The 24328-nt window shown below is 45.5% G+C and overlaps 1 protein-coding gene across 1 annotated transcript in view; it reads left to right on the top strand.

Annotated features, from left to right (window-relative positions):
- Nucleotides 1-24328, top strand: part of Cep152 (centrosomal protein 152) — a 70496-nt gene that overhangs the window by 1927 nt on the left and 44241 nt on the right. Inside the window, exons 2-12 of the mRNA XM_032904119.1 lie at nucleotides 2550-2643; nucleotides 4020-4123; nucleotides 4300-4372; nucleotides 4482-4703; nucleotides 5911-6076; nucleotides 11389-11532; nucleotides 12498-12637; nucleotides 14402-14602; nucleotides 17853-18000; nucleotides 19780-19871; nucleotides 20506-20669. Of these exons, the coding sequence (XP_032760010.1) occupies nucleotides 2557-2643; nucleotides 4020-4123; nucleotides 4300-4372; nucleotides 4482-4703; nucleotides 5911-6076; nucleotides 11389-11532; nucleotides 12498-12637; nucleotides 14402-14602; nucleotides 17853-18000; nucleotides 19780-19871; nucleotides 20506-20669 (1541 nt within the window). The 5' untranslated portion in view covers nucleotides 2550-2556. The remainder of the gene's footprint in view (nucleotides 1-2549; nucleotides 2644-4019; nucleotides 4124-4299; nucleotides 4373-4481; nucleotides 4704-5910; nucleotides 6077-11388; nucleotides 11533-12497; nucleotides 12638-14401; nucleotides 14603-17852; nucleotides 18001-19779; nucleotides 19872-20505; nucleotides 20670-24328) is intronic.

Raw genomic sequence — 24328 nt, 5'->3', positions numbered from 1 at the left:
TTTAACCTCTTGGTATGTGTCTGTGTGTTTGTGCGTGGATATTTGTATGTGTGAATATGGGTATACAGGTGTCATACCATATTGTAGAGGTTGGAGGGCAACCTCTGGTGTCAGTCTTTGGTTTCTGCCTTGTTTGGGACATGTTTCTGTTGCTGTTCCAGTGTTTAGGGCATGCTGGCTGCTGGCCCATGACCTTCCAGACAGCCTCTTACCTGTGCCTCCCTCCTCCTGTCAAAGCTTTCCTTACACAGGCCTAGGCTCTTTGTCTGGCCTTAATGTCAGTTCTGAGGATTTGAACTCAGGTCTTCCAACTTGCATGGCCATGTGCACTGAGCCATCTCCTGAACCTGATGAGCTTAGACTCTAATAATATTAAATGAACATCTATAATTCTTTGTAAAATGGATTTTTATGCTATTTTCTCATCTTAAGTTGTCATTTTCTTGGAAAATAATTGTTTACGGGTACTTTTTATTAAGTGGTTTATAAGTAGTTTTACAGCATTTGCATTTTACCTCTTGACTTTGTAAATGTGTTCCGTGATATATACTATTTGATTTATGGCTGATGTCTTTTGCCTTAAAGCAGTTTTAAAAAAATCTATTTTTATTTTATGTACATGGCTCTTTTGCCTGCAAGTTTGTCTGAGTATCACTTGTGTGCCTGGTGCCTGTTGAGGACAGAAATGGACTCCTGACTCCTAAAACTGGAGTTACAGACAATTGTGAGCTGCCATGATACTGGGAACTGAGTCTGGGTCCTCTGCAGAAGAGACAAGCGCTCTTGACCACTGAGCAATTCTCCCGTCTCTGGAAGGACCTTTGTATCTTCTGGAGAATGGATGCCTTTGGCTCAGCTTTGCCCCACATCTTTGGGGTGATAGGTTAAAGTGTATTCCCGTTTTCATCATCTGAGACTCTGTATAAGTCTCTGTATAAGTGGACTCTGTGATGTCCACTTGGAGCCCTGAGCTAAACCCCAAGATATGGAGTAGTGTCTTCTCCTCACCTTACAGATGTCTTAGGTTGTTATATTCTCATCACGAGAATTTCAGCAGGCACCGAAGAGAGGCGAAGCTTCCATTCCGCAGTGAGTGTGCATTCGCTTCCTGCCAGGTCTGGTTAAGAACACACATCTTCTCGTCACATTTTAACAGCTATAAAACAGTATTTTAATAATAGTGTTGTTTCATAATTGGTGTCTTTTTCTTTTTTCTTAGTGTACAAACCATGCAGTCACAGGTATCTTAGATCTGCTAAAGTGTGTGTGTGTGTGTGTGTGTGTGTGTGTGTGTGTGTGTGTGTGTGTGTGTGTGTGTGTCCAGGGCTAATGGTTACAAAATTTGTGATACAGTTCACAACTATTAACAAAAGGGAATTATATGCTTTATGGTAAAATGTATTTTTGTTGCTGGGGTCCTTATACTTCTTATGTGACTCAGTTTAATGACATTTTATAGCCTGGAAGTTGTAGTGAATGAGTTGTGGTTCAGACCACACACAAAGTACATTTCCCAGGTGTGAGGAGCCTGGATTGAAGAACAGTATGCCTGGTAGCACAGACGACTACTACTACTACTGCTGCTACTACTACTACTACTACTACTACTACTACTACTACTACTACTACTACTACTCATCCTCCTCCTCTTCCTCCTCCTAACAACTTTCTTCTTCTTCTTCTTCTTCTTCTTCTTCTTCTTCTTCTTCTTCTTCTTCTTCTTCTTCTTCTTCTTCTTCTTCTTCTTCTTCTTCTCTCCTCCTCTTCCTCCTCCTCCTCCTTCCCCCCCCCTCCCTTCTCCCCCTCCCTTTCTTCTTCCTCCTGCTCCTCCTCCTCCTCCTCCTCTCCCCTCCTCCTTCTTTCCCCTCCTCCTCCTCCCCCACCTCCTGCCCCTCCTCTTCCCCCCCTCCTCCTTCCCCTCCTCCTCCTCTTCCTGCTCCTCCTCTTCCTCCTCCCCTCCTTCTCCTCTTTTGTCAGAATCATTTGCTATTTTAGACTTTGGGGACTTTAGGTAGAGTATCAGCATCCCTGTGTATAATTTAAATAATCAGAAGCCTGTCCAGTGTTAGTAGTTAATAGTAGTCTATGGGAATGCTTAGACTCAGAGCCTCACTGTGGCACGATCATGGCCTTCTCTTCTACCCTGTAGTCTTTGCCAGCCCCTGATTGCTGAAGAGGGAGTCATGGAACCCTAAGCTTTTTGCGTGTGAACAGTTAGTTTCTGGTGACAGTCATTTGCTTAGGTTGGGAAGTTCCCTTCTGGGAAGCATGAAATTTGTATTTGTGGAATTCAAAGCATGGAGCAGACTCTATAAGACCCTCACTGTGCCCTGAGCGTAAACTTGAAGCTTCACTTGAGCTATTCTTAAGGTTTTTATGTTGGTCTTTCAAGTTTGTTAGTGTTTTAGGTTTTTGTTTGCAGTCATCTTACTGTTGTAAACACCTTTCAGTCACTTGGGGAACCTGGTTACTCTTTTGTTGACTGCATTTTTTCTTTGCTGTGGACTGCTGTCATATGGCTGATTTTCATGAGTCCCACCTCTCCCCAGGAGGACCATGTCATTGGAGTTTGGCAGTGTAGCACTGCAGACACAAAATGAAGATGAAGAATTTGACAAAGAAGACTATGAAAGGGAAAAAGAGGTGAGTTTCTTGGGAAAAAACCCCAAGCCCAGTGTTCAACAGTTAATCATAATTATATCATGTGTCATTTTGAAGAGATTTATAATTCATTAAACTTCAACAAACAAGACTTATAACCTGATGGATTCTGGACTTTTAAACAGTAGCGGAATCGGGGCTGGAACGCAGATATGTGGGTCCTGGGGATCTGTCTTCCCAGTTCCCAGCTTTTCCGTTATCCTGCAGGTGCACACAGATGTTTAGTTCGGTTTAGCGTTTGCTGCTTTTGCGTCTTCTAAGAGCAGAGCGTATCACATGTCATTTCATCCTGGGGCTTAGGTGATTGCCTCCAATCATTCACTCCCTAGAGGCTCTCGGTGCTTTCCCAGAGCCTACGGGGCTCCCTGGACATAAGGTGCTGCTGCCGTTCCCACCACCTGGGCAGAGTGCACAGAGCAGCTCAGATTTCCTGTGGGGGTCGATTGCCCTCCCCTAAGTTCTGAGTACTGGTGAAGTGGGATCCTGAGAGGCAGGTCTGTTCTATGGAACCTGACACTATGGATGAGTACCGTGATTTATGGTTGGCTGTGCTTCCATAAAGAAGTTTGTCAGTTGTGATGCATGCACATATAAATCCCACACCCTTGTAGAGAAAGTAAAGCCTGCTGTTTATCCTGGCATCATACCTTTTCCTTTCCTCAAGTGAAATTATGTTCTGGTAGAAATATAAAATGGTTTCTTTTATCCTGTCTTAGAGCCTGCACCATTGGGCCATATGGCATCTGTGGGATATTTCATCTCAGTCAACAAAGTGTCTCACTCGCTAAGCTCCATCCTATCTCATACTGCTGACGGCTACTCTCTGAGCCCGGCAGCAATCTCTCTACCCATCTAGTTCCCAAGGTGGGTCACTGCCACGCCAGTTACATGCAGAGACTGCCTATCTCACGGTTCTTACTGTGAACTCAATTAAGTCACCACATGAAAGGACACACCACACAATAACCTCTGATCCAATTGATAAAATATAATTTGCCTATCTAGACAGCACAAAATCCCGTACACACCCATCCCTTAAAAATAGTCATAACAACCTGTGTCTGTGTGCAGAGAAGAATTTTAACATCTGCCGCCCTGTTCCCCCAGCTCCTCCCCTCGCTCTGCCCCTTCTCTCTTTAATAAAACTTTTCTCTCGCCCATCCTTCCTCCTCGTCCAATGACAGGCCTCATTCTATCCTATACCTGCCTTCCTGCATAATGACATCAACCTACAAAATTATGGACCTGATGCATGTGCAGTTTAAGAAACTTTGTGTGCATCCACTCATTGGCTTCAGGGCAGCTTGGGTAGTGTCTTTGTTTCTGTCAGTGATATTGATGTGACTCTCCCTCCTCAGTTGCAGCAGCTACTCACAGACCTCCCGCATGACATGCTGGATGACGAGCTGTCCTCTCCTGAGCGCCGTGATTCTGACTGCAGTGTGGACGGCATAGCGGGAGAGTAAGGACCTGGAGTCACTTCCTCTTGTATCTTGTACTCCATAAACCTTCAGACTGCTTTCTAAAACTTTCGGGTTAAGGTTGAGGGAAAAGCAAATACTAGAATTTTGGGTTTCTTTGTGTTATTTCTGACCAAATATCATAGAGTATAAATCTAAAGTATTGATTTTTCTCAAGACTGTATCCTTCTGAGCATCTGGAAAGGAAGTGGATTGAGCGTGACATCCTGCCCAAGCCTCACGGCGTGAATGTAAGTGTCTGTTGTGCCCAGTGCTGATGCTGGTTGAATTGGTCTTGGGGCCTTTGTTTTACTCTTTGTGACTAATGGGACTGTGCTGGACTTGTATTTCGGAGAACAGTGTGGCAATGGCTGGGAAGAGAATCGAAGTAAACCCGAAGACCAGCGTCTTGGGTACCATCCCGGAGAAGGGGATGAAGGTGGAAGTGGCTATAGCCCTCCGGGCAAACAGGAGCAGGCAGACTTGTATCGCCTTCCTGAAGACTTCAGGCCATACACTGGCGGTCAGAAGCAGGCAGCCAGCATCATTACGTTCTCAGATCCTCAGAGGGACAGTTTTCAGGTATTGTAAGAGTTTGACTTTGAAGAATTTGTGTGTGTGCAACGTTGTTTGTGTGTTAATGGACGTGCATGAATGCAGTGCAAAAATGATTTAATAACTGTTTTCCCAAATCTACTCACTCAGGTCTGTGCTAAATCAGCTAGGCTGGTTTTTTGTTTGTAACAATACAATTGGGATGCCAAGCCTAGCGTTTAAAATGGAAGCTTTTGGAAGTAGTTATTTAAACCCTGAAGGTCAGGTCTGTCAGGGAGTAGCTCCGCATTACTGTTGCTTCTGGCTTCTGTGGGCCTGCTTCCCCGAGAAGCACACAGTTTCTCATAGCAGCAGCTTCATGTAGATCACAGTTCCTTCATTTCCATTTCACCAGTTTCATAATGAATTTAAGTCTAACACCTCAGATCCCATTCCTGCATTGTATGGTGTCACAGCTGTGGGCAGGGTGACTGTTCCAGGAGCACACTGTGCACTGACTGTGGGGAGTTCTAAAAAGGCATCAGGAGACAGTATGTCTTAGAATTTCCCAATGACAGCAGTGCCTCATTTTCCCAATTGCTGTTCTGTATCAGTCAATGGCCGCCACCGCCTTCTTCTTCTTCTTCCTCTTCCTCCTCCTCCCCCTCCTTCTCCTCCCCCCCCCCCTCCTCTTTCTCCTCCTCCTCCTCCTTCCTCCTCCTCTTCCTCTTCTTCCTCCTCTTCCTCTTCTTCCTCCTCTTCTTCTTCTTTATTGGTCCATTAAAAGATAGTTATTTTCTCTTTATCTCTGGAGAATGTTATTCACTGAAAAACAGTAGAATTTATTATACATAAGATGGTTTCAAATATTCTCATTTATTTGAGCATGTGCATGTTTTATGTTCCCAAGGTAGTAACATTATCTTGATCATTTGTAATACAATACTTAATATACAATCTCATTGCAATTTCTAAGGTTTAGTTTTGAAATTGACTCCACTGTGTGCTCAAAAGGTCTATGAAACAATTCATAGTGTTTAATATGGTGTGAACTATTTTTGAGCAAGTTGGTCATGAGCAGGGGATGTAGAGTGCTTGCCTAGTACCCATGGGGCTCTGAGATCAATCCCCAGTATCACAGAACCAGGAGTGGTGGTGCACACATGTAAGGAAGGTAGAAGGAAGTGTCTAGTAAGTTATTTTGGAAGAAAACACCAAATCTTAATTTTTAATTTTATTTGTCATCTTTTAATAGCAATTTGGTTTATCTCAAGGACCCAACTGTCAAGCTTTGGAGCCATGTAAAGCTATCTATAAACCTTACCCCTCTTCTGTGCAGAAGACTAGTCCACCAGCCCAGGAGATAGCAGGAAGTGACATGTTTGAAGGCTTGCAGCAACAATTTTTAGGAGCTAATGAAAGTAGGTGTTCATTTACATTTATTTATTTGGCCGTTCTTGTTTTGTTTTGAGCTGGGGCTTTGCTGTGTTGCCCAGGCTGGCCACATACTCATGGCAATCCTCCTGCTCCAATCTCCCACTTATGAGTATTAGAGGCATGTGTTGCTACACCCAGCTATATTATTTTTTTGTTAAGATAATTGGGGAATTTTGAACATTTAATAGTTTTATATACTTTCAAGACTTATGTTTTTAAAGTAACTTTCAAAAGGCCCCTGCTAACTATGTTAAAGGTATATACTGAGGTATTTATGAACAAACTAATAAGCTCTTGGGTGTTTATTTCAGAATACTATATTGAGCTCTAAAGTGGTGGTTCACCTATAGTCCTGGCTCTTAGGCAGGAGGATCTCATACCACTTAAGGTCAGCCTGAGTGCACAGCGGGAACACTCAAGGTCAGCCTGAGTGCACAGTGGGAACACTCAAGGTCAGCCTGAGTGCACAGTGGGAACACTCAAGGTCAGCCTGAGTGCACAGTGGGAACACTCAAGGTCAGCCTGAGTGCACAGTGGGAACACTCAAGGTCAGCCTGAGTGCACAGTGGGAACACTCAAGGTCAGCCTGAGTACACAGTTGAAGCACTCAAGGTTCCGCCTGAGTACACTCAAGGTTCCGCCTGAGTACATAGTGGGAGCACTCAAGGTCAGCCTGAGTGCACAATGGAGCACTCAAGGTCAGCCTGAGTGCACAGTGGGAGCACTCAAGGTCAGCCTGAGTGCACAGTGGGAACACTCAAGGTTCAGCCTGAGTGCACAGTGGGAACACTCAAGGTCAGCCTGAGTGCACAGTGGGAGCACTCAAGGTCAGCCTGAGTGCACAATGGAGCACTCAAGGTCAGCCTGAGTGCACAGTGGGAACACTCAAGGTCAGCATGAGTGCACAGTGGGAACACTCAAGGTCAGCCTGAGTGCACAGTGGGAGCACTCAAGGTCAGCCTGAATACAGAGTGGGAACACTCAAGGTCAGCCTGAGTGCACAATGGAGCACTTAAGGTCAGCCTGAGTGCACAGTGGGAGCACTCAAGGTCAGCCTGAGTGCACAGTTGAAGCACTCAAGGTCAGCCTGAGTGCACAGTGGGAACACTCAATGTCAGCCTGAGTGCACAGTGGGAGCACTCAAGGTCAGCCTGAGTGCACAGTGGGAACACTCAAGGTTCAGCCTGAGTGCACAGTGGGAACACTCAAGGTCAGCCTGAGTGCACAGTGGGAACACTCAAGGTCAGCCTGAGTGCACAGTGGGAGCACTCAAGGTCAGCCTGAGTGCACAGTGGGAACACTCAAGGTTCAGCCTGAGTGCACAGTGGGAACACTCAAGGTCAGCCTGAGTGTACAGTGGGAGCACTCAAGGTCAGCCTGAGTGCACAGTGGGAACACTCAAGGTTCAGCCTGAGTGCACAGTGGGAACACTCAAGGTCAGCCTGAGTGCACAGTGGGAGCACTCAAGGTCAGCCTGAGTGCACAATGGAGCACTCAAGGTCAGCCTGAGTGCACAGTGGGAGCACTCAAGGTCAGCCTGAGTGCACAGTGGGAACACTCAAGGTCAGCCTGAGTGCACAGTGGGAACACTCAAGGTCAGCCTGAGTGCACAGTGGGAACACTCAAGGACAGCCTGAGTGCACAATGGAGCACTCAAGGTCAGCCTGAGTGCACAGTGGGAACACTCAAGGTCAGCCTGAGTGCACAGTGGGAACACTCAAGGTCAGCCTGAGTGCACAGTGGGAGCACTCAAGGTCAGCCTGAGTGCACAATGGAGCACTCAAGGTCAGCCTGAGTGCACAGTGGGAACACTCAAGGTCAGCCTGAGTGCACAGTGGGAACACTCAAGGTCAGCCTGAGTGCACAGTGGGAACACTCAAGGTCAGCCTGAGTGCACAGTGGAGCACTCAAGGTCAGCCTGAGTGCACAGTGGGAACACTCAATGTCAGCCTGAGTGCACAGTGGGAACACTCAAGGTCAGCCTGAGTGCACAGTGGGAACACTCAAGGTCAGCCTGAGTGCACAGTGGGAGCACTCAAGGTCAGCCTGAGTGCACAGTTGAAGCACTCAAGGTTCAGGCAGAGTACACAGTGGGAACACTCAAGGTCAGCCTGAGTGCACAGTGGGAGCACTCAAGGTCAGCCTGAGTGCACAGTGGGAACACTCAAGGTCAGCCTGAGTGCACAGTGGGAGCACTCAAGGTCAGCCTGAGTGCACAGTTGAAGCACTCAAGGTTCAGCCTGAGTACACAGTGGGAGCACTCAAGGTCAGCTTGAGTACACAGTGGGAATACTTGAGGTCAGTGTAAGTACACAGAGCACTCAAGGTCAGCCTGAGTGCACAGTGAGAGCACTTGAAGTGAGTGTGATTACACAGTGGGAGCACTCGAGCTGAGCCTGAGTGCACAGTGAGAACATTCAGGCTCGGTGTGAGTACACAGAACACTCAAAGCCAACCAGAGTTGCCTGGTGCCTGAATTGTCTGTTGAGACGCTGTACTTGGTCTCAAAAGAGCCAAGGGTTGCAGCTATCCCTGCTGCTCAGTGGTAGGGGCATATGTGACATTTGTAGGGCCCTCGTTTTCCTTTGCAGCCCCTTGTGAGAAAATGTTGGTAGGGAGCTGTGTTTGTGGGATAAAGAAAAACTGCTGTGAATCACAAGTGCTTCTTTGGGAGTCAGGGTGCTGTGCTCCCTCATGTAGCGACATTTGACAGCGAAATGTCAGGAAAGCTTTTGTACCCTGCATTCCAGCCACCATAGCTTATAATTTAGTGTTTTTCTTGCTGCTTTGGAACATGAATATGCTTCTCTCCCCAGGCTTAGGTCTCTCACTCAGAAACATGTAATTAAAGGCAGCCATGAGTTTCTTAATTTTTCTTTTACTCTTTAAATTTTTTAGTGTGATGATTGTACAGACTTGCTGTTCAGAATTGATGCTGATCTCAGGTTTAGTTATCTGTTACCTCCTGTCCTCAGTCACCGTTCAGTTGCTGTGGCAAGGCATAATGACTAAGGCAGCTCTTTGTAAAAGAAAGCATTTGATTGGGCCTTGCTTAGAGTTTCAGAGGTGTAGACAGTGGGGAGCACAGCACTGTCCTTGTTGATACCGGAGCAATAGCTGAGAGAGATCATGAGCTGTAGGCAGAGAGGCAGAGGCAGGGAGAGGGAGAGACAGAGAGAGATACACACCGCACTGGGCTTGAAGCCTCTAAACCCACCCTCAGTGACACACACTCCTCCAGCAAGGCCACACCTCCTCATCCTTTTAATTAGTGCCACTCCCTGGAGACAAAGTGTTCAGGTGTAGGAGTCTAGGGGGCCATTTTTATTCAAACCACCATATCCCCCAGCCTTTTTCTTTGATGTAGAGTATGTATAAGTGTGTCCATAAGGAAAACAGTTAAAGCTACTAGAGAATTTTGAGCTGAAATGTTATTTTTGAAAAAAAAAAAAAAACCCAAACAAAAAAAGCTGTACGGTGACTGCCCTTAGTGTTTTCATAGACAGAAGCTTTTCTCACCATGCTCCTGGTGAATTAATTATTGTGAGTGCTGAAGCACCAGTGTGACTCCAGAGTGAGGGTAAGCTGTCCTGTAGGACACCCGGGCTAGGCCCTTTGTCTGGACACAGTGTTGCCGTAAGCTTGTTTGGGCCCCAGGACAGCTGTAGAGAGTACCAGAGCTCCTTTGCCTGGAAGCATGGACATCCAGAGTGAAGAAGAGGCTTCTCGGTATTTGAGGCGCAGTGAGGAAGTAGAACAAGCATGTGGCTGAGGTGGTGTGGAGTGACGGTCATCACGGTCACTCCCAGTCTGCTCCTTCAGGTCCCTGCGGTCATGTGCTTTATGTCTTTGATTACTGTTCCTAAAACCCTGCATTTTACCAAGTTAATTTATTCCTGAGGTGATTGACTATGCATCTTTTAAAGTTGACTTTTAGAAGTTAATTGAATAACTGATGGTAGTGCCCAATTTTCCAGCAACAGCAACTAAAGAATGAGTTCAATCAAGGTCACACACCTCATGAAGAAAATTGGGCATGTTCTCCTTCATACGGGAACCCGGCATATATGTAATCTGTGGCATACGTGCCGACAGCCGTGTAAACATGCAGGGAGACCCAGAAAGGCCGATGCTGGGGAAGAGGAAGACTGGCTGTAGGTCAGGAGACTGAGCTCGGGAGGAGGCTTGAGCTTAGCACGTGTCTAGTCCTAGCTGTCTCGGCCTCTCTGTTTTTGATGCTAGATAAGTACATAAAATATGTTTGATAGTAAACTATAAATCCAATGTTCTACAGCTTCTGTTTTGAGTGACTACTAACTGTTAGAAGTTTATTGAAATGTAAAGACTTTGGGACTGGTTAGTTTTGGTATATGACTTTTTCAGTGTATTTTTTTAATAATAAAGTTTAAAATAAAAAAGTATATTTGGTGCGATGAAGCTTTGGGACAGTTTATTTACGTCCCCTGTAAGGCAGAGTGATGCTTTTAATGTTCAGATTTTTACCTTTTTCATCTTTGAAGGCCAAGTCTCAGTATAAAGCCTTGGTTTGGAACTTGGCTATGTTGACCAGGATGACCTTGAACTCACAGACACCTGTCTTCTATCTGAGTGCTGGCATTAAAGGCATGTACTACCATGCCTGGCCTTACATTTCTTTTTTAAATTTAGAAAAGAGTACAAATTGCTTTGTTAATAAGTATTTAAAATTCTCTATATGTATTTATTGATGTAAGTTTGCAGAAGCATTAGCCAAATGAAGAATATCATTATGGCGTTGAGGTATAATTCTACTACCTGTCATTTGGCTTTCTCCTCTGAACTAAGTGTTCTCTACAACATCTTTGTTTCTGAAGAAGGTGTCAGAGTTTATGCCTCTCTTTATTGGTTAATCAATATGGCCTTTTGTGCCAATATAAACATAAAAGAATGTGTTTACCTTCTGCCAAAGAGAACCTTTGACAGGGAGGTCTGGTGTTCCTTTCAGGTAGCGTGACAGCAGGTTCCGCTCCTCATTTGGTAATGCGTGTTGCTCTGTTGCATCTGTGTGGTAGTTGTCCACATTTAGATGGTGAGTCAGGCTTTAACCAGAGACTCTCACGTAAATGGAAGGTCGAGACACAGTGCTCTCTGATACACTCTGGATATCTGTTCATATTCAAAAGGATGCTAGCCACTGTCCACTGAGTTGGTCTCATGATATTCTGCCAAGTTGTTTAAAAAGCTTGAAATAACATTACCCTTGCTGATCACAGATCTTAGTATGTTTTTATCTAATAAATTGTCTCTAATTCCAAAGCAGACTCTGCAGAAAATATACATATTATTCAACTCCAGGTTCTTAACAAAGCAAAGGAGAGACAACTGGACAGCTTAGTTGAAAAACTGAATGACCGCGAACGCCAGATTCGGTATCTGAACCACCAGCTGCTAATAGTCCAAGGTGAGGTGACAAGAGCTGGGCAGCTGGTGTCTGAAGACCTCACTTTATTCCCTTTTGGCTTCCTGGGCTTTTCATTTCCAGTGCCCTCCAGGCAGGGAGCTCACACGGGCCAGAGCGGATCCCAAGCCTGGGACTTCCGTGCCTGGTGTTTGGAGACATTTTTCTTCTCTCTTTTTCTTTGACTTCTGTCTTCTTCCCAGGTATTAGAAGCAGTGAGGAGTGGGCCCTGTCCACTGTGCTGACGGCTCTCCACCCTAATGGCTGTGGAGTTTGCAGCATTACCTTGATAAAGTAGTCCACTTATAGGTGACATGTTTTGTTTGTAATGCAGCAGAAGTTAGGGACCCTCGTTGCCATTTCTGGTGTGACCATGTGGAGGAAATAGATCAGGTCCTGGTCGGTGTCGGGTGGCCATTTGTAGAATATTTTATGACCAGACTCCAGCTCATTTCAGATTTAATTGATAGTGAAGTAATATTCACACGATCTTTTGGGAGAGGTGAATTGCTGAAGTATTTGGGAAGGACCAAGGACTGGGAAATTCAAGTGTGTGAGGGGGTGACTAGTCCTTGGTACCTTGTTCTGGGAGTAAGAGTCTTTCTGTGTGGTCTCACTAGAGATCTTACCTCTGGGTACTGGGATCCCTGGTGTGTCCAGCTGTGACCTGCTCTAGGACAGTTTTCACTGACACAAAAGCTGCAGAGCTTCTTAGTGAACAGATCCAGAAGCACTGGGGACCCTTTGCCGTGCACGGCTATAGTAAGGATTACAGGCTGTGTTTATGGGTATTTAAATTATTTTTGGCATCATTTAAGTTTTTTTGGTTTTTCTTTTTTTTTTTTCTAAAGCAACTAAAACTCATTTGTCTGAATTGAATTTCATTCAGATATAGATCTCATAAAGGTTGTGACAATTATGATCTCACAGAAGGGACAGTATTTATGTAAATATCTTTCATGCTCCAGATGAGAAGGACGGCTTGGCCCTCAGCCTTCGGGAATCCCAGAAGCTCTTTCAGAGTGGAAAGGAGAGGGAGATGCAGCTTGAAGCACAGATACATGCACTGGAGACTCAGATCGAAGCCTTCAAAGTCAGTGAAGAGAAGGTAAACTTTATTTTCATTCATTAAAACTTTAGTTTGGGGCTGGAGCGTGGCTCAGTGGTTAAGAGCATAACTGCTCCTCAGAGGACCAGGGTTCGATTCCCAGCACCCACATGGCGGCTGTAACAGTCTGTAACTTCAGTCCCAGGGAATCCCATGCCCTCTTCTGGTCTCTGTGGGCACCAGGCACATGTTGAGCATAGACGTACATGTAGGCAAAAATTCACAAATTAAATAATTAATTAAAAAAATTAAATTTAGTTAAATTAAATTTGTATAAGACCAAATTCAGAAGAACTTTGTCTCACAGATGTCCTGTCCCTTCCCTGGGGTCAGCTGTGGTGTCATGAAGAGACGACAGGCAGCTCTTCTTTGTAGATGCCTGCATTTCCATCCCTTCTGGGTTTTATGTTCTCTCTAAAGTCTCAACTACTCTAGTTTTACCCTTTCTGCAAATTCTCTTATGACCGTCTAAATAACCCTTCCAGAATATGGTTCTACTTGGGTTATTCTTTTTTTTTTTTTTTTAATTTGGGTTATTCTTAAAGGCTTTGCAGGACGTGGTTGACTGTGGGACAAGGTGACCTCCATCCACAGTTGTTTCTTCCCTCCTGTCTTAGTTTCGTATGCCTCTGCTTGGGAACGCCTGTCCCATGGCCACTCCAGTTGACTGACTGGCTCAGCTTCCTGCCTCTCACTGCCAGCACTCGCGTAACAAAGTTCCTCGGAGGTGCCACTGGCCTAGTTTGCTTGTAGCTCTGCCGTCTAGGCCAGTTCTTAGCTTATAGTTGGTAGCCAATATATGCTGAGTTTTGCCTAAAATTAACTTGTATATATGTTTTTTCTTACATATTTTTCTGTTCCTATATGAAATTTGTCATGATATATTTATGGTATATTTTAAAATTGGCAAACAAGGCTTGTCCCTATTCAACATATTTTGAATCCCCCCTTTTTTTCTTTAGATTTTGCACATCAATGTATATATAATATTTGTAAAACAAAAATTGGAATTCTGATTGGAAAGGCAGTGAGCTTTACCATTGTATACACGTATGTGTTGTGCAGGTCTTAGAAGGGCAGTTACTTGCTCAAGAGTTTGAAGTCGGTTATTGACAAGTTCTGAGAGCATGAAGATCTTGAACCAAACAGTTCCCTTCAGAGTCTCCTCATTTTAAGGTTAGGTGGATGGCAGCTTTAATCTCATCTGCAACTTTAATTTTTTTCTTGCTGTAAATCTTACATAATTGCAGGTTTGGGGCTTTGGGAAGCCATCTGTGGGTGATTATTTTACCCACAGTACTTTTCAGAAGTCTCAGTGCTAGGATGGGCAGTGTGTACCTATATTCTTACGTACTCAGGACTGAGGCGAGGTGATCGCTTGCACCCGAGAATTTGAAGCCAGCCTTGGTGGACAGTGGGGTCCTTTCTGTTTCAAAAAAGAAAACCAAAAAACCATTTTATTTAGTAAGTGACCAGTCGTAGGTTCACAGTCTTTGAAGGAGCAACACGTTTTTCTGTGACCCTGCAATTGGGTTGCCCCTCACTTTGCTCATAGAGCAGTGCAAACAGTGTCAGGGCTAATGTTGCCCCAGCACCGGCTTGCTCTTTAGAGCCTTCTTCTCCCTCAGCACGGAACTGTGCTTGTCAGCCTAGCTTGTCCGTGAGTATTGTTCCCAGCCACCGTGGGCTTGAGAATAGCAACTGGGAGAGGGTTAAGGAGAGATAAGATGCTATCAGCGTGGTACCCTGTGTGTGTTTGCTTAGCTCACCAAGAAGCTCAGAACAACTGAGATCACCCTGGAAAGCCTGAAACAGCAACTGGTGGAGCTCCATCATTCCGAGTCGCTTCAGCGAGCCAGAGAGCAGCATGAGAGCGTCGTTGCGGGCCTCACACAGAAGTACGAAGAGCAGGTGTCATCCCTACAGAAGAATTTGGACACTACCATAACAGCCCTTCAGGAACAGGTCTCGTGGTTCCCAATGAGCAACTGTCAGTGGAGTAAAGTTGGATATTGTGTGCTCCCCGAGGTAGAAATTTTGTTGGTAATGATAGGTATAAAATTGTAGCAGCCTTTACTCTTTCCCCCAAAACCTGATTTTTATTTTAATTATGAGTGTGTCACCAGCCCTAATTTTGATACCTTTCTTGTAGGATCCACTGGTACATTCCCAGACCTCACAGTGTATATATATATATATTCATTCCTTATTGTTGTAGAGTAAATGCCAACTGAGAGGAATAGGTATACTGGCACTGGCCAGAACCTGAGCTTGACCCAGGAACTTGACCTTTGGTAGGTGTCTGAGCTTCCAGCTCTCAATTCTTTTGAGAATAGAAGTTGGTATCTGGAATCCAGTATTCTAATGGCTGACCATAGAAATTTGCATACCAGAACTCTTGTGGACAGGTTGTATTATATAAGAAAAATCTTTGGACTAAGTGTATTATGTGTATATATGTCAACTTGACACAATAAGCTAGAGTCACTCGAGAAGAAAGAAGCCTCAGTTGAGAAAATGCTTCCATAAGACAGGCTGTAGGTAAGCGTGTAGGGCATTTTAAAATTAGTGGTTGATGTGGGAGGGCCCAGCCCACTGTGGGTGGGGCCAACCCTGGGCTAGTGGTCCTGGGTTCTGTAAACAGGCCATGAGGAGCAAGCCAGTAAGCAGCACCCCTCTGTGGCCTCTGCATCAGCTCCTGCCTTCAAGTGCCTCCCTGCTTGAGTTCCTGTCCTGACTTCCTTTGATGACACACAGTGATGTGGAAGTGTAAACCAAATAAGCCCTTTCCTCCTCAACTCGCTTCTGTTTGTGGTGTTTCATCACAGCGATAGCAACCCTAACTAAGATAATAAGAAGTAAATTTCATATTTAATCTTGAGTGTCATCTCTAACATAACTGTATGTGTTTTCAAATTTCCCAAAAGTGAAATGTTTCCCAGGCTGGACACTCAGTCTGTATAGTGTATAAAGAAAGTGTGATCCAGATAACTCGCCTGAGCGTATTGCACAGCGACGTGTGTACTTGTGTGTAAGGAGTCAGTGTTGAAGGCTCTTCCTCAAGCAGCAGGTTACTTACTGCCTTGTGTCCAGAGCCCTAGGTTCAAGGAATTCAGTTTCAGGATGAGTTTTTCCTGATAATTTTAGAACTAATTTAGCTCTAGAGACAAAGGGATGTCAAGAGTACATGGACTCTGTAGGTCTCAGTGGGAGCAAGTGGCATCTCGACGATACTGGGTGTCCCTACCGCGAGTATAGAGTGTCTGTTAGTTCTTTATTGACTTTGTCAGAGTTGTAGTTTCTCCAAACAGATCTTATCCATGCTTTACATTTCTGCTAAAGGCCCTTATTTTTGGAGTGGTAGTGACATGACAGTTTTGAAATTTCATATTCTGCTTGCTCCTCAGTGCAGAGGAGGGTGATCTCCTCCCTCGGGAGGCAGCGGCGCTCTGTAACAGCTTCCTTGCAGCGCCTGCAGTTGCTCTCACTAGTTCAGTGGTTTCCCTGCTGGTGTTCTGTGTAGCAGATCATAGCAACCATGGGCAGCTTCACTGTCCCCTTGCTGTCCGTATTCCTTCTATTTCCCTTTCTTACCATAGTGCGTTGGTGAGAACTTCCAACGTGATGTCAAAGGCAAGGAACGGCATCCCTTCCCTGGTCCTCACCCTTGTGGGGAAGTTTCAGGTTTTCCTGTTAAGTATGCTAGACTCTTTTAAGTCACGAATGGTTGCTAGTTGTGTTTTGAAAGACAGAGTTCGACACAGCGACTGCCTAATTGCATGTAAGGGGAGGTGCGAGTGACAGTCTAACACAGCTAAGGCTTTTGAAGGTCTGTGTGTGCCTGGTGCAATTTGATAAATACATGGGTATAGCCTGTTGTAAACCAGTGCTTTCTTAAACATCAGGTCTTTCTATGTAGAAAAGACTGTACAGACAACATGGTAACAGCTCAAAACTGTCCTGCCGTCTAGAACATGAGTTTGAGTGTCTGGCCGTCCCCTCACGGCAGGCTGGCATTTGAGCTTTGCCCATTAGCTCGTCACGTGGCAGCCACGTGACATGATGCCAGCTTGTTAGAACTGTGCTTCCCTAGCTGGCTTGGGAGACAGCAGCAGCAGTGGCAGCCAGGAACTTTGCAGTGCTAAGTAAACAGGCACTGCTGTCCAGAAGCTTCGTTTTGCTAAAAACCTGGTAGAAAAATTTAAAGCAAACACAGCTGCATTATGACATAGAATACAAAGTTCCCAGGAGTTTTAAAGCAGAGCCTTCAGAGCCCCCATCCTTGCACAGAGACACTCCCGTGTTATTTGCATTGGGGGCATCACTGTATTCCCCTTGAGAGATGACTGAGGGTCAGGCCGTGTCAGGGGATCTGCTGCTGAACTGAAGGCCATGCGCTCTCACTTCAGCGCTCTTGCTGGTGTTTGCTCAGGGCTTCTCAGGTAGCTCGAGGCTGCACTGTCCTCCTCTTCCATGCCTTGACTGACATCCAGCCTGGGCAGCTTTCAGGTGGGAAGCAGTGATTGTTACAATGACGGTTCCTTCTGCCTGGGCCTCAAACTCCCATGGCTCTTCATTTCCAAATATGTCTGCTTATTGGAGAGAAGTTTGCTGTATACAGAGTCTCTCTCCTTGTCTGTATGTAGGGGACACTGATCCTTGCCCAGAGTGTGTATTGCTTATATCCCCTGTAGTCACACTCGATGGTCGACGTGTCTTTGTCAGTGATCTTTCAAGTCTCACGGTGATGCTTGTTATGCACAGCAGATTACAGAGAAGCCTTCAGGAGACAGAAATACGATGTGTAACAGGTAGAAGGAGGAACAGGTTAGATCAAAAAGAAACCCAGAGGAGGGTAAGATTGGTTTGCCTGCCCTGGACGGAATGAGCCCTTGGCTGCTCAGACTAGAGTTTCCATGTGTTCATCTGTTTCCTTGTCTGAGGAGACAGATTCCGTCCCTCCAAGTGGTTTGCCCACATTTGTATACATACGTTAACACAGCATAAAATGCAAGCAGGGCATGAGTAAACCCTGGCCTTAGAATAGCAGTATCTTAGGGGCCTCCCTCTCAGGTCACACGTGTTCTCTTCCATCCAGTGCACAGGTTAACCTGTGAAAGAGAGCATACTACCAGGTGATGATTTTGCCCCTGACGGTTTTAATTTGTTCTAAAACTGATGGTGAAAGTGACTTGCCACCTTCTCGTCTGTTTAGGAAGGTGTTTGCACACGCTTGAAGGATCACGTGCAGCAGCTGGAGCGGAACCAGGAAGCAGTCAGACTGGAGAAGACGGAGCTCATTAACAGGCTGACGAGGAGTCTAGAGGACAGTCAGAAGCAGTGTGCCCACCTGCTGCAGTCAGGTGCGGGTCTCGTGGGTGTCCCAGGGCTCCTGTGAACCGGATGGAGCCGGATCCCTGAACTACACTTTTACTTGTTGTTATCATGTGTGAGGGGCGTGGGCTTGCACGTGCATGTCATGGTCACATTAGACACTAGAGAACAGCTTGCACAGTTGGTTCTCTTTTGACCTGAGATCCGGAGCTCAGACTCAGGTTGTCTTGTCACCCGTCCCGACTGACGTGTGCTACAAGTGCTTTTACCGTCGGAGCCATCTCCCCAGTCCATATCCCAGAAGTACAGAGGCCAGAAGGGACAGACGGTCCACTAGTGCTCAGTTTCCTCTGCAGAGGATGGTATGTGCAGTTCATAGTAAAGGTGGTTGTTTCTGTTCTGTAACCTGGCGTACGGGTGAGTTCCAAATAAAGTCCCCAGCACTCCTCTGAGGGCCTGGTGCCTGAAGCCGCTTCCCACAGGGGAAAGGGAAGGAACCCACACGCCAGGGGGCGCTCTGCTTCCAAAGATGCAGAAATTCTGTCCTCAGCCACCTTTGACTATGAGACCTCATTGTATTTGCCTGTTTTAGACCCAATATTTGATTAAATAGTTCTGCCTTTTTGTTTAACTTTAGACTTTTGTATCCATTTACAATGATCAGTGGACACTGAGTTACATTTTTGTTGCTATTAAGATTTCAATGTGGCCTCTGAGGTATTTGAGACATGTTTTTCATGGTCCTGGTACCTTTAATTATTTTTATAAAATGATATGAAAGGCAGTAAAGTGTCAAGTTGATACACAGACCATGGAATAGATAAAAGTCAACCTCATTTCTGGTTGACAAAGTCAGTCAGTGGTTTTTTATTGACTACTATATGTATACCCATTTTGGTGTCTGAGCTCGTCAGAGAGTTGGAACAGGGTGTGGGGTGTGACTCTCTCACAGTGGAAACGTTAACGTTAAAGGCGGCCTGTGGCCGTGTGCATTCTGCTGAGGGACCAGACTTGGACCCTCCTCTCTTTAGGCTCTCCTGGCCCTGCTTCCCTCTAGCCTCTTCCCCCTTGCCATGACTTAGTGAGTCTCTTCCTTGGCAATTAAAGGCTTTGAACTGTGATTACTTCCCCCACTGTTTCTGAGAGGCCTGTTCTCATGTAAGGAAACCCTCAAACCACCCCTTGAACTAGAGTCTCTACCAGTAGGAGACTGTTGGGGTTGGAGAGGTAATTGATCAGTGGAGAGCACTTCCTGCTGTGGAAGACTAAAGTCCAGTTCACAGCACCCATGGAGCTCAAACAGCCTGTAAGTCCTGCTCCAGGCGACCTGACAACCCCTTCACAGGAACACACACATGCACACACACAGGAACACACACACACGCACGTACACGCATGCACGCGCACGCACGCACACACATGAATACAAATCTTTCAGAGTAGTAGTTTTATATGTGAGATGGGCGTGTTAGAAATAAAAGCAATTTACAAGACAGCAAGATACAGTTTAATTGCAGGGCAGAAATAGTAGTTGGGACTTTCTTGGCTTCTGTCAGCTGGAACCTCATGTCCCCACCAGATGATGGGCTGCTGCAGTTTGTAGATGCAGTAGTCATGATAGGGTTTATAGGGTCCAAGGCCTTGAGCTCCTGGAGGGCTGAATCTCAGACACATAGGTCTTAGTCTCTCATGGCTACCTCAGCCCGAAAAATCCTAACAGTAAAAGTAGACTCCATCTCAAACCTTGATGGCTCCCAGCCCTGCAGACACGCGCGTCCTTTCAGTTGCATCCTATGACTGTCTCGCAGGCTCTGTGCACGAGGTGACTCAGCTCCAGTTCCAGTTGCAGCAAGCCCAGAAGGCGCACATCCTGAGTGAGAGCATGAATAAGGCGTTGCAAGTGAGTACTGTCTCTTATACAGCATCTGCTATTGCCCCTCTTTGAACCTTAGGTTTCTCTGTGGTGAGAGTGGTTTAGACCGCCTTCAAACCAGCCACGGAAGTTTCTCAGGATCTCCCCGACACCAGTGTTAGTTAGACCAAGGCGTTCCAGCCCAGTTCTGATAAACTGCAGAGCCAGGCCTCTGCCTGCTCCTGCCAGTCTGTCCACTGTCTCTCCTGGCTCTGAGGTGTATCCTGGAGACCGGGCAGCTACAGGCATGGGGCATATTTAATTGGACTCTGTCTCTCACAGGTCCTCGCCACGTTAGTTTCCCTTTAGACAGGGTGTAGCAAGGTCCTGCAGGCAGAGTGTAGCATGCTCCTGTCTGAGCTGGTTTCTCTTCTGTAGTGAGGCCATCTCAGCTAAGGAGTTTGTAGGTAAGAGGGTCATGGAAAGAACCACCTGCCTTTGTTTCCTCCTTCATTTAAAAATTCAGCAGGAGCTGATCCTTATGGAGTTGTCTAGAATGAATATTAAGAATGTATTTCAAGAGACTCTTCTGTGTTCTTCCTGATCATCTGAATTGGGTTTGTAGTGACTGATTTTGTTACTCAGTATAACAGTGAAAGGTATTTTGGATATTTTGTTCCAGGAGGAATTAACAGGGCTTAAGGAGGAGATTTCTCTCTATGAATCAGCCGCGGAGCTCGGAGTCCTTCCAGGTGACGCAGAAGGAGACCTGAGTGTAGAGCTCACTGAGTCATGTGTGGGCTTGGGCATTAAACACGTCAGTTGGAAACAGTCCAAAGCTAACAGGTACTGTGTGAATAGATTACTGTGAAGAATGTATGTTAGTAAAGCGGGTGATGGAGGTATGGGACACTGGTGACACCATGCATAACATAAAGACCCCGATTAGGGGACAGTGTGTTTTAGAAATTCTTAATGAAATATAAATGCCTGGAATCCAAATGAACAGAAATCTGAACTATTAATACTATGCTGTAATCTTCATCATGCTGATAGGTGCCAGTTAAAGAAAGCTAAGAAGGAGTTTATGTAATTAAAATATACAGATTATAGGGCTAAGGAGGTGGTTAGGTGGGGAAGAGGGGTTGCTATGTAGGCATAAGGACCTGAGTTCAAATCCCCAGCACCTATATTTAAAAGGTTGGCATGGTTGAGTGCACCTATACTCCCAGCGTTGTGGGAAGTTGAGACAGGAGGATGGCTGAAGATTGCTGGCCACCAGACTAGCTCCAGGTTCAGGAAGAGACCTTGCTTCAGGGACTGAAGTGGAAAGTGACAAAAGAGGGTACCTGATGCATAAGTGTGGGCTCATACCTGTATACATACATGTGTACACACCACACACATATTCTACCATGCACAAGTGTGGTCACACACCTCTATACATACATGTGTACACATCACACACATATTCCACCATGCACAAGTGTGGTCACACACCTCTATACATACATGTGTACATATCATACACATATTCCACCATGCGCAAGTGTGGTCACACACCTCTGTATACATACACGTGTACACATCACACACATATTCCACCCATGCACAAGTGTGGTCACACACCTGTATACATACATGTGTACACATCACACACATATTCCACCCATGCACAAGAGTGGGCTCACACCTGTATACATACACGTGTACACACCACACACACATTCCATTCGCACACATACACGGATGTACAGACTATGTATTTGAGCCATCAAGGAGAGTGCCGATCTTTAATGATAAAATAGGTGTCCTGCGTTATGGGAGGAAACAAGCATAGAAATAGAATTATGCTTTCCTGGGAACCTTGCTGAGATCATAAATGATTTTTTTTTTATTTATTTTTGTTGTACATGTTTTGCCTACATGAATATATGTGCACATGTATGGTGGTGCCAATAGAAGTTAGAAGGCAGCGTCAGATCCCTAGAGTTAGGGATGGCTGTGAGCTGCCATATGGGAACTGGACCTGCACCCGGGTCCTCTGCAGGAGCAGCCAGTGCTCTAAATCACTGAGCTGTCTCTCTGGCCCTGAGATGTCACGTTTAAAGCAGGTTTTTCAGTGCTATTGCTATTGTAGACAGGTTTTTAGTCACAGGGGTGAGTGATGGGGAGAGAGTGAAAAGGGTGAAGAGTGAACTATAAGCACTCAGATGATGTTCTGGACACAGTGAACTTTGCATTTGTGCTACAGGGAAGGTGCTTTGTGAGGTCCTAACTAGGCTACAAAAGATCCCGTAGAAAGGGCCTTTCCCCAGGGAGTGGGAAGGAGGCGTACCTCATAAATAACTAATTGTCATTTGGTCAGTGCTGGCTGGGCTTGACACATGGCCTGGAAGGATTTGTCATTTCTCCCTGCTGGTCTGAGTAGATGAGAAATGGAGCACTGTCAGGAGATGGGGTTTAGATGAGAGCTTCTGTTGCTGAGGGATGGAGACTAGGACCTCACTTACTCTAAGAAAGGGCTCTGTCAGCGACCTGCACTTCTGCCTCTGAAGAACTCGTTTCTTGAAAGCATTTGGCCTTCACCACCACTGACTCTGTTCACTGTATTGTTTAATACATGTTGTGTCGCAAGTATTAAACAGCCAAGTACAAACCTATGTCTTCTGAGGGGTTCACTCTCTGGTGGCCTTGGGGAGGTCTGTGTTTTAACACCGCCATTGCAGATTAGAGCAGTGAGGCTGGAAGCTAGTCATGGGATGATCCTGTAGAGGAAGCCTGCTCTTACCTGAGTGTCTGCCTCCTGGGCCCCTGTCGCTTCACATAATAGCAGCTATGCCTGGAAGAAGGGAGCGGGCCTGACTGAGGTGCTTTGGTGGGAGCGATGCTCAGGCTCTCATCTCTGTGTGGACCCAGGTTTCTTTCCATCCCATAATTACCTGGTTGACAAATGGAGACCACTGTGGCTGAGATGAAGTGGAGGGGACTCCTGTCAGCTCAGCCTTAGCTGAGAGACATGTGGAAGGCCTCGCAATGGCAAAGTGGCTCTCAGTGTGAGTATTTTAGCCCAACCACATGACGTTGAGCAAAGGCCTCCACGATGAATGGTGAATGCAAAAACTCTCGTTTTTATGCCTGGGTTCCTTCAACCTAAGGTTCTATGTGACCACTTTGAAAACATACTTGGGTGGGAACACCTCTTTTTTTTTTTTTTTTTTTTTCACTGCCAAATGACTTCTCAGAGCCTAGTGAAAGAGCACAGGCTTCAAATGCAAACCGTTGGACATAGCTTTGCCTTTGTGGCTAGATACCCGGCCTCACATCAGCGTCTTGTCCTTCTTGGAGCGTGTCTGTCTCCTTGTTTCTTTGTGCGTTCATCAGACTTGCTCTTCTTGGAACTTAGGTGGTATTTAAAATAGATAATGGATGAGTCTCCCTAACACTAAGTACTAAAAAAGTGATAACTCTTTCTCTTTATTTTACAGATGATTGTTTAAAATATGCCTTTGATCAGATTTTACATTAATCTACTTCGAATTTAACATATACTTTATAGAGCAGCTTGGTTGTCAGTCTTGTGACAAGTGCTGGCTTTACTGGAGGGTAGAGAGGTGAGCCACTTGGCCCAGGTAGTCACTGGTGCCATTGGGACTTGAACTCAAAACTTTCTAGGCCCAGCCTGTTTTACCATTTTTTTCACATTTACATGACAGTCAAGCCTTTTTACTTTAAACTTCATTTTTTTTTTTTTTTTGTCTTTCTTATGTTGCAGACTAAAGATATAGTTCATTAAAGTGTTTTCCTCCAATTCGTTACTACTTTTCTTTTAGTTGGTACTGTGGCTGGCTTTGGAACAGAGTGAGGAATGTGTCCATGTTGATCTCTTTGTCATGCGAACACACTTCATTGTATCCATTAAAGCACATCCCACCTCTGTATCTTCATGGGGGTTGGTTTGTTCCTTGAAGTAATTGCTGTGTATCCAGGTTGGCTTCAAATGCAGGGCCACGTCCTCGACTCCCAAGCGCTAGGATTATTGGATGCGGCTCTATACCTTAATTTGTCTTTATATAGCATGTTCATAGCTACAATGTAGAATTCTAAAGTCCGTTCCTGTAGCTACTAGACTTGAGGTATCTCCTTATTCCCCAGGATGACGGAGCCGCCCCGCTTGGAGGTGGGGAATTACTGAATCAGTCAGGGGGTAGCTGCTGAGAGCTCTGGACAAACCATCCAATAAACGCAGCATCCAGAGGGCACGTGTGGCCTAGACTCCTCTCACCCACCAGTGTTAATAGATGATCCTCAATTTTTGAGAAACATTCTCATATCAAGTTTACAGGACATAGGGAAGAAAAAAAATGTGCTTTTTTTTTTTTTTTTTTTTTGAGTGAACTGATTCTGATTTGTTGAGGAAAAGGAAGCAAACTTTCCCAGTGTGAGGTACCATTTTCTTGACTTGAACTGCTTTCAAATCACAGGCCCAGGTATCAGCGGCTCCC

The sequence above is a fragment of the Rattus rattus genome, chromosome 5, assembly GCF_011064425.1.
Source record: "Rattus rattus isolate New Zealand chromosome 5, Rrattus_CSIRO_v1, whole genome shotgun sequence".
NCBI lineage: Eukaryota > Metazoa > Chordata > Mammalia > Rodentia > Muridae > Rattus > Rattus rattus.
Note: the sequence above shows the minus strand (reverse complement) of the source record. Positions and strands in the feature narration are given on the sequence as shown.